General features: G+C 40.7%; 1 protein-coding gene across 2 annotated transcripts in view; it reads left to right on the forward strand.

Annotated features, from left to right (window-relative positions):
- The window catches only part of ITGA9 (integrin subunit alpha 9), a 459,851-nt gene that overhangs the window by 133,150 nt on the left and 314,238 nt on the right, over positions 1-12,463 (forward strand). For both annotated transcript variants that reach the window (XM_044293305.1, XM_044293304.1), the window contains exon 15: positions 5,613-5,773. In XM_044293305.1, the coding sequence (XP_044149240.1) occupies positions 5,613-5,773 (161 nt within the window). The remainder of the gene's footprint in view (positions 1-5,612; positions 5,774-12,463) is intronic.

Consider the following 12,463-nt stretch of genomic DNA (forward strand, 5'->3'; position numbering starts at 1 on the left):
GACTGTGAGGTAGATCCCCAATCACCATCTCATCCAATTAAACAATTCCTGGACCAAATCCCTCTTCCTCAACTGGATGATCTTCAAAGAAAACAGTTAAACGCCCCTTTCACCATGAAAGAGTTACTTTCCACTATTAAAAGCCTCCCTAAGAACAAAGCACCTGGTCCGGATGGCCTCCCTGCCATCTACTACCGTATCTTTGGTGAAACTTTATCCCCCCATCTATTAAAAATCTGTAACTTGTCCTTACAAAATATCCCACTATCCCCAGAAATGACTAAGGCTCATATAACTATCATTCCCAAAGAAGGGAAAGACCCTGCCCTCTGCTCAAACTACCGCCCCATTTCCCTCCTAAATCTAGACCTGAAACTCCTAGCAAAAATGATGGCCAACCGCCTGTCTCCACTTCTCCCTCTGCTGGTTCACAGAGACCAAACCGGCTTCGTTAAGGGGAGAGAAGGTAAAGATAATTCCGCCAGACTAATAAATTCCCTGTTCCACGCCAAAAAACAATCTATCCCACTTGTCTTTCTCAGCACCGACGCTGAAAAGGCATTTGACAGGGTCAAATGGGATTTCATGACCCTCACATTGGGGAAATTTGGCCTACCCCCGGAATATATCGCTGCAATCCTTTCAATGTACACTAGGGCCTCTGCAGCGGTGCAAATTAATAATTCCCTCTCTCCTCCCTTCCCGATTAAGAACGGAACAAGACAGGGTTGTCCCCTCTCCCCTTTCTTTTTTGTTTTAATCATGGAACCACTTCTCCAAGCTATTCGCCAGGAAAACAGAATAAAAGGCATCAAGTTAGGGGGTCAAGATCACAAAGTTGCCGCATTTGCTGACGATCTCATGATTACCACAATCCTGAAACGTCATTACCCATTGTTTATAAAATACTAGAGACCTTTAGCCCACTCTCCAATTTCAAGGTTAATTTAAAAAAATCCAATATTCTGGCCATTGGTATAAAGCCATCAATCAAAGTGAAACTGGCTAAAACTTCCCCCTTTAACTGGGACACCCCTTTCCTAACTTATATAGGCGTCAAAATATCAGATGATGTACAGTCATGTGAAAAAATTAGGACACCCTTTGAAAGCATGTGGTTTTTTGTAACATTTTTAATAAAAGGTTATTTCATCTCCGTTTCAACAATACAGAGAGATTAAAGTAATCCAACTAAACAAAGAAAACTGAAGAAAAGTCTTTTCAAGATCTTCTGTAAATGTCATTCTACAAAAATGCCTATTCTAACTGAGGAAAAAGATAGGACACCCTTGCCCCTAATAGCGAGTGTTACCTCCTTTGGCTGAAATAACTGCAGTGAGACGGTTCTTGTAGCCATCTACCAGTCTTCGACATCGGTCTGAGGAAATTTTACCCCACTCCTCAATGCAGAACTTTTTCAGCTGTGAGATGTTTGAGGGGTTTCTTGCACGTACAGCCCTTTTCAAGTCACCCCACAGCATCTCAGTGGGATTCAAATCTGGACTTTGACTTGGCCATTCCAGGACTCTCCATTTCTTCTTTTTCAGCCAATCTTTGGTTGATTTACTAGTATGTTTTGGGTCATTGTCATGTTGCATGGTCCAGTTCCGCTTCAGCTTTAATTTTCTAACTGATGGTCTCACATGTTCTTCAAGCACCTTCTGATACACAGTAGAATTCATCGTGGATTCTATGATGGTGAGCTGACCAGGTCCTGCTGCAGCAAAGCAGCCCCAAACCATGACACTTCCACCTCCATGCTTCACAGTTGGTATGAGGTTCTTTTCTTGGAATGCTGTGTTTGGTTTACGCCAAACATGTCCTCTGCTGTTGTGTCCAAATAATTCAATTTTGGACTCATCTGTCCAAAGAACATTATTCCAGAAGTCCTGGTCTTTGTCAACTTTATCTCTGGCAAATGTCAGTCTGGCCTCGATGTTTCTCTTGGAAAGCAAAGGTTTCCTCCTTGCACACCTCCCATGCAAGTTAAACTTGTACAGTCTCTTTCTGATTGTAGAGGCATGTACTTCTACATCAACAGTAGCCAGAGCCTGCTGTAGTTCTCGAGATGACACTTTAGGGTTTTTGGAGACCTCTTTTAGCATCTTGCGGTCTGCTCTTGGGGTGAACTTGCTGGGGCGACCAGTCCTGGGCATGTTGGCAGTTGTTTTGAAAGCCCTCCACTTGTAGACTATCTTCCGGACAGTGGAATGGCTGATTTCAAAATCTTTTGAGATCTTTTTAAATCCCTTCCCAGACTCATAGGCTGCTACAATCTTTTTTCTGAAGTCCTCTGACAGCTCTTTTGCTCTCACCATGGTGCTCACTCTCACTTCAACAGTCAGGAGCACACCAAACTAAATGTCTGAGGTTTAAATAGGGCAAGCCTCATTCAACATGCAGAGTAACGATCTACTAATTATGTGCACCTGGTGTGATATACCTGTGTGAGATCTGAGCCAATTTAAGAGGGAATACATGTGAGGGTGTCCTATCTTTTTCCTCAGTTAGAATAGGCATTTTTGTAGAATGACATTTACAGAAGATCTTGAAAAGACTTTTCTTCAGTTTTCTTTGTTTAGTTGGATTACTTTAATCTCTCTGTATTGTTGAAACGGAGATGAAATAACCTTTTATTAAAAATGTTACAAAAAACCACATGCTTTCAAAGGGTGTCCTAATTTTTTCACATGACTGTAGATAAACTATATTCCCTCAATTATATCCCGCTTCTTAAATCCATACAAGACCAACTTACCAACTTACATTCACCCTTTCTGTCCTGGTTTGGCCGTAAGAACATGGTAATGTCCCTTGTAGTCCCCAGACTCAATTACCTACAGCAGGTACTTCCTGTTCCTGTGCCAAAAAATTATTACATCTCCCTAGCTAGAGAAATTAGATCTTTCATATGGAATAAGAAGAAGTCTAGGATTTCTCTGTCTGTTCTCCAGAGACATAGATCCTATGGAGGAATCGGCCTCCCAAATCCGCTTCTGTATAACAGAGCCATTCTTCTGGCGAGGGCCCTGGATTGGTTTCGGCAGCCTCCCCACAAATCTTGGGTGGGAATGGAAACGTCCCAATCGGGATACTCGTTTAGAGGTCTCTTAGTGGATACACCCAGCTATCTTGTCCCGAAACTAAATGCTAGTCCTTCTGTTAAAGCTACGTTGGAGGCATGGAAGTGGCTCCAGGATTCCAACTTGGGCATCCCCACCCCCTCTCCAATTGTACAGATCAGGGACGTGCTGGATCTCGCATCTAAAGAGCTGAAACAGCATATTCCTACAGCCCTCCGCCTTTCAGTCACCCCCATCATATCTCTGTTCTCGAACTCAGGGGATTTGTTAGAAGGTAATGATTTTTTGCTGGCCTTGAATTCCCCCTGTACTAATCCTCTTATTATCTCTTTCCTGAGGACCCATATTATTAAATTTATCCCTTATCATTCGCTACTTAGACCTCTCACGTGGTTTGAACATATGATACAAACTCAATCCTCCCCTGTTAAGATCATTTCTCAACTTTATAAAAAGCTTAATACACCGATTCTGCCACCAAAACCAGCTTTCATTAGTTTGTGGGAGAAAGACCTCAACTGCAGCTTTTCTCCCAGTGAGCAGACTCGCATTCTTAATGCCCCCCACTCCTCCTCCCGCTGCGTAAGGATTCAGGAAAATGGGTATAAGGTGCTGACCAGGTGGTATAAGACCCCAGACATAACATGTCGGTATGGAGAGGGAAATTTGGACACCTGCTGGCGCTGCAGTCAGGAGAAGGGTACCTTCTACCATATTTGGTGGAAATGCCCAATTATACAGTCCTGGTGGGAGGGGATCTTCGTGAAAAGTAATAAGATATGCAATTCTAAAGTTCCAATGTCTCCCCTAATTGCCCTCCTGGGTAGTCACACAGGTGACGTACCTGCTAAGACCCCCTTCCTATTTAACAAACTTATCATGGCAGCGAGCCTATTGGTCCCTAGGTTCTGGCTTTCCCCAGACGCACCCCCTGAAGATTTCTGGATTAACAAAGTGGATACTATTTAGGTTTGAGGAGATTGCTGCATGGGAAAATAGATCCCATTCCAGATTCAAAAGTCAATGGGCGGGTTGGGAAGAGTTTAGAAACTTCAAATAGGATTTTCTCCTTTATTCTTGGCATATATTTCCATTCCTATGTTGGCTGCATTGATCGTCTGTATCCAAATGACCGTGACATCTAACTGTATACTGTAATTGTTTTTGTTCGACTTGCTCGTTCATTGTACTTCATTGTGCATAACTTTATGTATCAACTTTTATTCAGAAATAAAGTTGTTAAAATGAAAAAAAAAAAAAAAAAGAAATTGATATGAGATATACCAGTTGGCTTTCTGAATGATAGCAAGCGAAATAGCTGTGAATGAATGATACAATAAATGGTACACAGCGAGAGTGTATATGTAATCAGCCAGCTGTGATAGGTGTATCTCCTACCAAGATTACAAGTGGCAACTAAATAACATAGGAGATAAAAAATTGTGATTTTTCTGAACTTTTTTTGTCGGCGCTGAAAACAGGAGGCAATGTTCCGCGCACAGCCCTCTTCATCAGGACAATAAAAGTACTTTTATTGTCCTGATGAAGAGGGCTGTGCGCCCTTGAAACGCGTTGACAAAAGAATAAAAATCAACTTTCTTTTATACAAATTACGCGGAACATTGCCTCCTGTTTTCAGCGCCGACAAAAAAGGTTCAGAAAAATCACTATTTTTTATCTCCAATACTTTATCTCTCTTGCCGCATCTGGGGCAGAGAAAAGGAACCTTGGCAGCAGTACATGACCCCACATGCTGTACGGGAGAATACCAGCAAAAGCATCATACAGTTGTTGTGGCTTCACACAACAATAAATGGTGAGCGCTTCTTGTATAAAGTGCCATAAAACTGTCATACAGCCACACACACGAGGCGCTTTATAAGGGAATAAACAAAGCTACTTAAAGAGGACATTTCATAGTTTTGTATTAATGGAGATAAATACCTTTACTTGCAGGGTACCCGATGCTGATGCTGCCACCCTGCCTGATTTTTTTAAATATCGCGTCTCCTTCTCCCTGGCTGTGCCACGATCCATTCACAGCTGAGAGTGTCACAGCCAGGGAGAAAAAAAAAGTTTTATTAAATTGGCCATAAACAGGAACCCTATAGCCTTTAGTTATTGAACTCTCTATACCATAAGGCTAGTTTCAGACCAGCATGTTCACTCCGTGTGGGAGCTGTATTTCCCGTTATGGTGTTCATCTGAAGTGGATTTTCAGCATCATAATGGTTTATTATGTTGTGAATTCCAGTCTGCTGAACTGTAGTCATAGCATTACGTGACTACAATTCAGTAGAGTCATGGTTATGATGCTGTGAATCCATTTCAGATGAGCAGTGTTCATAACATGAAATACAGCTCCCACACTGAGCATGTTTCCTGAAGTGAACACGCTCCTCTGAAAGTAGCTTAAGTGTTCTATCTGGAAAATGGACAGAACCTGTGGTTATTTTAGACTTGTAGGCTACAAACACATGGATTTGTTTACACAAACTGACAAATTCTGCAATTGACTGTATCTTACAGAATTATTGTACAATTTAACTGCTGATATTGTGAAAAGGGAAAGTGGTCATCAGCCCAGGGTGTTCTTGGTGTCATCTGGGGAAACTGTTGCTCATGTGAGTGAGAAACTCCAGCTTACCCATATGAAAGAGAAGTGTGACCAGTATCTTGCTCATGTAAAGGTATGTCATTGTTACATTGACTAGTCTAACATTTTGTTTTTTTATTACCTTCCACTAAATATGAAATACACATTTGGCTACTTGCATTGTATACAGCAAAATGAATCAAGAAGCTTTTGTTTGGTCATTGTCTGTACCTTGATCCTGATAATAAGACTATACAATAATTGATTGGCATAATTGCATTAATAATGCATTTATATATTATTATTGCATAGCTGCACACATTAGGATAATGGTGGCCAGTGTGGAAATTTGCTTTTGTTTTATAACATTTTGGGTTATTTCTATTGATGTTTATGTAATTTCTTATTGTTTATTAATTGAATAAGCCAAATTGTCTCCTGGAGTGTCCTGGCTGTACAGAATTTTCCCCATCGCTGTATTATTGTTGTTGTGCTTCTCACTACAAATTATTGATATTTTTGTGAAACATTTTGGCAATTTCGTATTATACAGTGTCAGGATTTGTCCTAAAGGGCAGAGTCGGCAGTGACACAAAACACAGACATCAATGGTTAAAAGCCGATAAGGTTTATTTGCTTCATTAACACCAAAGGGTATCTAAGTTCAATATTCACTAGGGTGAATCCACTGCACAAAATAATACATAACCAAAGTACATTTCCGTCTGGGCGCTAACTAAGCAGAAGGTTACCTTACCCATGTACTTCAGATCAAAAAGGACGATCAGGCTTTTCACAGTTACCACTGGTCGTGTAGTCTTCAAGGCCCCAGAGCTAACCATTCTGCCCTATAGCGAGAAATATTGATGCTTTGAATTGCAAATTTGTATGTGAACAAATAATGGGGCACATTCATTAAAGGGGTTCTGCACTTTCATTTAACTGATAATCTATCCTCTGCATAGATCATCAGCTTCTGATCGGCGGGGGTCCGACACCCGGTTCATAATTCTAGACACTTGGTAGAGTTGAGCAAGTGGTAAAGGGTTTGTCTGGCATGATTTTTTTTTAATAAGGGGCATAATGGGTTAAAAACAATTATGAGAAGCATTACTCACCAGTCCCCCACCATCATTGCTGTTCTGATGCTTACTGAGTCCCTGCTGGTGTGCACTTCCTGGTCCCCCCTCCGAGTCACTTACCACAATGGTGACCTCCCTCTACCTTTGATTGGTTGAGTGAGAATCTGCTTCCTTTCACTCTGTCTTTCCTGAAGAGCTATGACCGGGAAACGGAAACCAGCGGACCACTTGTGTCGTGGGATCGTTGAAGTGAGTAACTGCTCTTTCACACCACTGTGTCCCTTGCGGGAGTCACGCTTAGTGTGAGAGAGAGATTGTGCGGTCTAGATTACAGAAGCACACGGCATTATCATGATTGATCATGCTATGTATGCCTCTGCCTGACCTTTCTGTTACAGAATCATACTGACAAAAAGTCACTATGATTCTATAATAGAAAGATCAGACAGAGGCATACACAGCATGATCAATCATGGTAATGGCGCGCTGTGAAAGACCCTGCTTATGCAGTTCAACAACCCGACCACGTTCAAAAAGGGAGAGTTTTTTTGCCTTTGCCATCACAACGTGTGACTACCTGACAGAAAATGACAATGAATCCACATCTTTGCACAGATTTGGCCTTTTAAAGGCATGTGGTCCTAAAATTTGGATCAGCTGAAAAACCAGCCTGTTTTAAGTTTAATCGTTATTTTCAATTAATTGAATGCTCAAAAAATGTTTTCTCACTCTCATTTCTTCTTGTTATATGTTGAAGCTCTACTTGGAACCTTGTTAAGATCCAACAATGTAAAATATGATTTTTTTGCCATTTTTCAAGTGGTCTTAAACTTTTGATTAGGACTGTATCAGTACACTGCTGTATATACTATATATTCACAGGCTAGTTAAAACTGCCTGTGTGAATAGAACCATTGACTGCAATGGTATTGAAAATGGTATTTGAATGTAGCCTAAGTGGTGTGGGGAAATGGACTCCTCCATAACTAGTACACGTAATAAATTGCATAAAATTGAGTACAGGATATATCAGTACACTTTAGTAAGGTTAGGAAGGGTCATCTGTCTCATTTATATCTTTTCACAAAAATATAAAGGGATATGAATTTCTGGGGAGAAGCAGAACATGCAAACACCTTTCCTTCTTTTAGGATCTGTCATTACAGACAGCAATGTTGCTCAGTGGTTAGCACTGGTTAGGCACACTGGTGCGACCATGGACAACATCTGCATGGAGTTTATATGTTCTTCCCGTTTTTGTGTGAGTTTCCTTCCTAGTCTGGTTTCCTCCCACATACTGATAGGGAACTTAGATTGTGAGCCCCATTAAGGACAGCTTGATGCTAATGACTATAAAGTGCTGCAGAATATATAAGTGCCTAAAATAAATAAATAAATAATGTCTAAATGACTGGACATGAGAACAACCCCTTCCAACACGTGTCAATTTAGCCTTAAAGCGGTTATCCCATGACTATTATAAAAAATGAAAATCATTACATTGTGCATGACAATCTCTTTCTAACAAAGCTAGAACCAGCCCTGTACCTCACATGGATCCAGAGACCTCCCCATTCAATGCTCTGCTAGATTGATATCAAGCTGACAACTCAAGGGGAGTGTCTTTTCTGCTGCAGCTAAGGGGGCGTGTCTACGGTCTCCCTATCACACCTCAGGAGGCAGTTGAAGGATGAAACTGAGCATGTGCGGCCATCTCAGTACGCAGGTCAAAGAAATAAGACAAAGAACAAACAGCAGGTGGTGCCATACAGATACATTATATTGAATAACTCGGTGGCCAGTATAAATTTCTAATTGCATGCAATTATAAAAGTATTCAGATCCAGTTGCTGGTTTGAAAACTGTTGAATATTTTTCGTGGGACAACCCCTTTAGGGTGAGTTTAGACGCTCCGATTCAACAGCCGATTGTCAGGAAGGAAGCATTCTTTCCTGACAGTCTGCTGCTCGTTCAGTGAATGCAGTGACCTCGTTCACATTATGAGAACGAGGGATCGCTATTGCGATCACATATCCTCATAAAGCTGCATTGTTTCTGGGCAGCAGATCGCTGTTTAGACAGAACAATTAGCTGGCAAGAGACGCTAATTAGTGTGTCTGCATGAAAGACCGGATCACCTGATGAATGAACGTTTCTATATACAGTAGAGTACATATATAGCATAGTACGTATATAGCATGGGTATATATATAGCACCTATTGCTACCCTAACACCTATTTTGCAGTGTTAAAAATCTATGGTGGTCAAAACCGATGGCAGGATCAATTGACCATATTATCAAAGCGGTCATTTTGACTTGGCCAGCATATAAAAGAAAATATTGCATATTTATACCACTTTGATCTGCATTCTGCACTTTTTATTTGCATTTTTCGACGCTCAAGATAGGAAAAATTATTTAAATTCTGAGAAGGTCGTTATTTTTACTAATACAATCTGCTGGTTTTGACCAACAGAGTAAGATTATGTGAGTGCCTTACCTACCACCCTTCATATTACCTCCTGTCTCTCTACATGATAGTAGGGCAAATATTAATGTTCTGCTCATACTTCTAGAGATTATAAAAAAATCATATATAATTGAAGCTGTCAGACAGACAACAGCACTTTGAGGGCATATAGTTCCCATACATTATTGAATAGGATATGAGGTAACGCTGAGGACCGAACCACTTGCTGGAGCCTAATTGAATGCAATCAGGATGGTACGAGCTAGAGAATCATTTAATCAAGTCCAACCAGCTACAGTGAAGTCAGCCAATATGTCAGACGGATCAATTCAGTTTAGATGGCTTCATGAATAAATATGATTTGGTTTTCTTTTCATCATGGTCTCGGCATTTCCTGTATTATAAACAGAAAATTGAAAAGAGCAGTGGACTGCTGACAACTATTCACAGAGCAATTCAATCATTATTATATAATAACCTTCAATTGTGTTCTAAGACTACTAAAATGTATTTTTCTAAAAATTACATTTTTATTGGTGAAACCCAATAGTAATAGAAGACATGAGATTATCATTTATTACCCCTTATTTATATAGAACATACCTATTACACAGCATTGTACAGCGAATACACCTACTGACACCAGCTCCCGTCACCAGTGTGACTCATAGCTTATTTTCCAGCATCTATACAGACACATATTTCATGGGAAATGAATGCCCCTCCTGCCAACCATTTAGTCTACTTATCTTTTCCAGAGGGATGTCCACTACCTCAGTATTGTACATGGATAAATCAGCTTTTTGTGACCATGATTCTTTGTGGTGAGGTTCAGCTGTCTCATTTTAACTAGGGATCAACCGATATTGATTTTTTAGGGACAATACCGATGATCTATGAACTCTCTGGCCGTTAGCCGATAATTTATACTGATATTCTGTGAATTTTCAGTTTTGAAAAAAAAAAAGTCCTACACAAATCTGCTGAAAATGAATATGTTTATTGTTAACGTGTAGTTTTTTCTTTTTCATTTATAATTAATATTTTTGTGTGTTTTTTTTTTTTTACTAACAGCCCCTTTAGGGACTAGAACCCTTGTCCTATTCACCCTTATAGATCTGTATCAGGGTGAATAGGACTTCACACTCTTCCTGCTGCTCTGTGCTTTGTGCACACAGCAGCATGGAGCTTACCATGGCAGCCAGGGGAGAGGGGACCCTGTGGCCACTGCCACCAATGATTAATACTGGGGGGCTTGGGAGGGGGGGGGGGCGCACCATTGATTAATACTGGGGTTTGCGTGGGGGGACGCCCTGCGCCACCAATGTTTTAATACTGGGGGTTGGGGGGGTGACCTCTATGAGCGTTAGCTGCGATCCACGGCAGTTAACCCCTCAGGTGCGGCACCTGAGGGGTTAACTACCGCAGATCGCAGCTACTTGTCATAGAGGTCGGGAGCCGACTATATGATTCTGCAGCCAGCTCCCGCCTCCTGTATATAAATTAATGAGAGAGGTATCTTAACCACTTCAGCCCCGCTAGCTGAAACCCCCTTCATGACCAGGCCACTTTTTACAATTCTGCACTACACTACTTTCACCGTTTATCGCTCGGTCATGCAACTTACCACCCAAATGAATTTTACCTCCTTTTCTTCTCACTAACAGAGCTTTCATTTGGTGGTATTTTATTGCTGCTGACATTTTTACTTTTTTTGTTATTAATCAAAATGTAACGATTTGTTTGCAAAAAAATGACATTTTTCACTTTCAGCTGTAAAATTTTGCAAAAAAAACGACATCCATATATAAATTTTTCGCCAAATTTATTGTTCTACATGTCTTTGATAAAAAAAAAATGTTTAGGCAAAAAAAATAAATAAAATGGTTTGGGTAAAAGTTATAGCGTTTACACACTATGGTACAAAAATGTGAATTTCCGCTTTTTGAAACAGCTGTGACTTTCTGAGCACCTGTCATGATTCCTGAGGTTCTACAATGCCCAAACAGTAGAAAAACCCCACAAATGACCCCATTTCGGAAAGTAGACACCCTAAGGTATTCGCTGATGGGCATAGTGAGTTCATAGATTTTTTTTTTTTTGTCACAAGTTAGCGGAAAATGATGATTATTTTTTTATTTTATTTTTTTCTTACAAAGTCTCATATTCCACTAAGGCCTCATGTACACGACCGTTGTGTGCATCCGTGGCCGTTGTGCCGTTTTCAGTTTTTTTTCACTGACCCATTGACTTTCAATGGGTCCGTGGAAAAATCGGAAAATGCACCGTTTGGCAGCTGCATCCGTGATCCGTGTTTCCTGGCCGTGAAAAAAATAGGACCTGTCCTATTTTTTTCACGGCCAACGGTTCACGGACCCATTCAAGTCAATGGGTTCGTGAAAAATCACGGATGCACACAAGATTGTCATCCGTGTCCGTGATCCGTGTCCGTGATCCGTGTCCGTTTTTTCCTATCATTTCAATGGCAAACTTGACTTAGATTTTTTTTCATTTTTCATGTCCGTGGATCCTCCAAAAAACAAGGAAGACCCACGGACGAAAAAACGGTCACGGATCACGGACCTACGGACCCCGTTTTTGCGGACCTTAAAAAAAAAACGGTCGTGTGCATGAGGCCTTACTTGCGACAAAAAATAAAAAATTCTAGGAACTCACCATGCCCCTCACAGAATACCTTGGGGTGTCTTCTTTCCAAAATGGGGTCACTTGTGGTGTAGTTATACTGCCCTGGCAATTTAGGGGCCCTAATGTGTGAGAAGTACTTTGCAATCAAAATGTGTAAAAAATGACCGGTGAAATCCAAAAGGTGCACTTTGGAATGTGGGTCCCTTTGCCCACCTAGGCTGCAAAAAAGTGTGACACATCTGGTATCGCCGTACTCAGGAGAAGTTGGGGAATGTGTTTTGGGGTGTCATTTTACATATACCCATGCTGGGTGAGAGAAATATCTTTGCAAAAGACAACTTTTCCCATTTTTTTATACAAAGTTGGCATTTGACCAAGATATTTTTCTCACCCAGCACACAAGTGACCCCATTTTGGAAAGAAGACACCCCAAGGTATTCCGTGAGGGGCACGGCGAGTTCCTAGAATTTTTATTTTTTTTTGTCACAAGTTAGCGGAAAATGATGATTTAGTTTTTTTTCTCTTTTTTCCTTACAAAGTCTCATATTCCACTAACTTGCGACAAAAAATAAAAAATTCTAGGA

The sequence above is a fragment of the Bufo gargarizans genome, chromosome 5 (genome assembly GCF_014858855.1).
Source record: "Bufo gargarizans isolate SCDJY-AF-19 chromosome 5, ASM1485885v1, whole genome shotgun sequence".
NCBI classification, from domain to species: domain Eukaryota; kingdom Metazoa; phylum Chordata; class Amphibia; order Anura; family Bufonidae; genus Bufo; species Bufo gargarizans.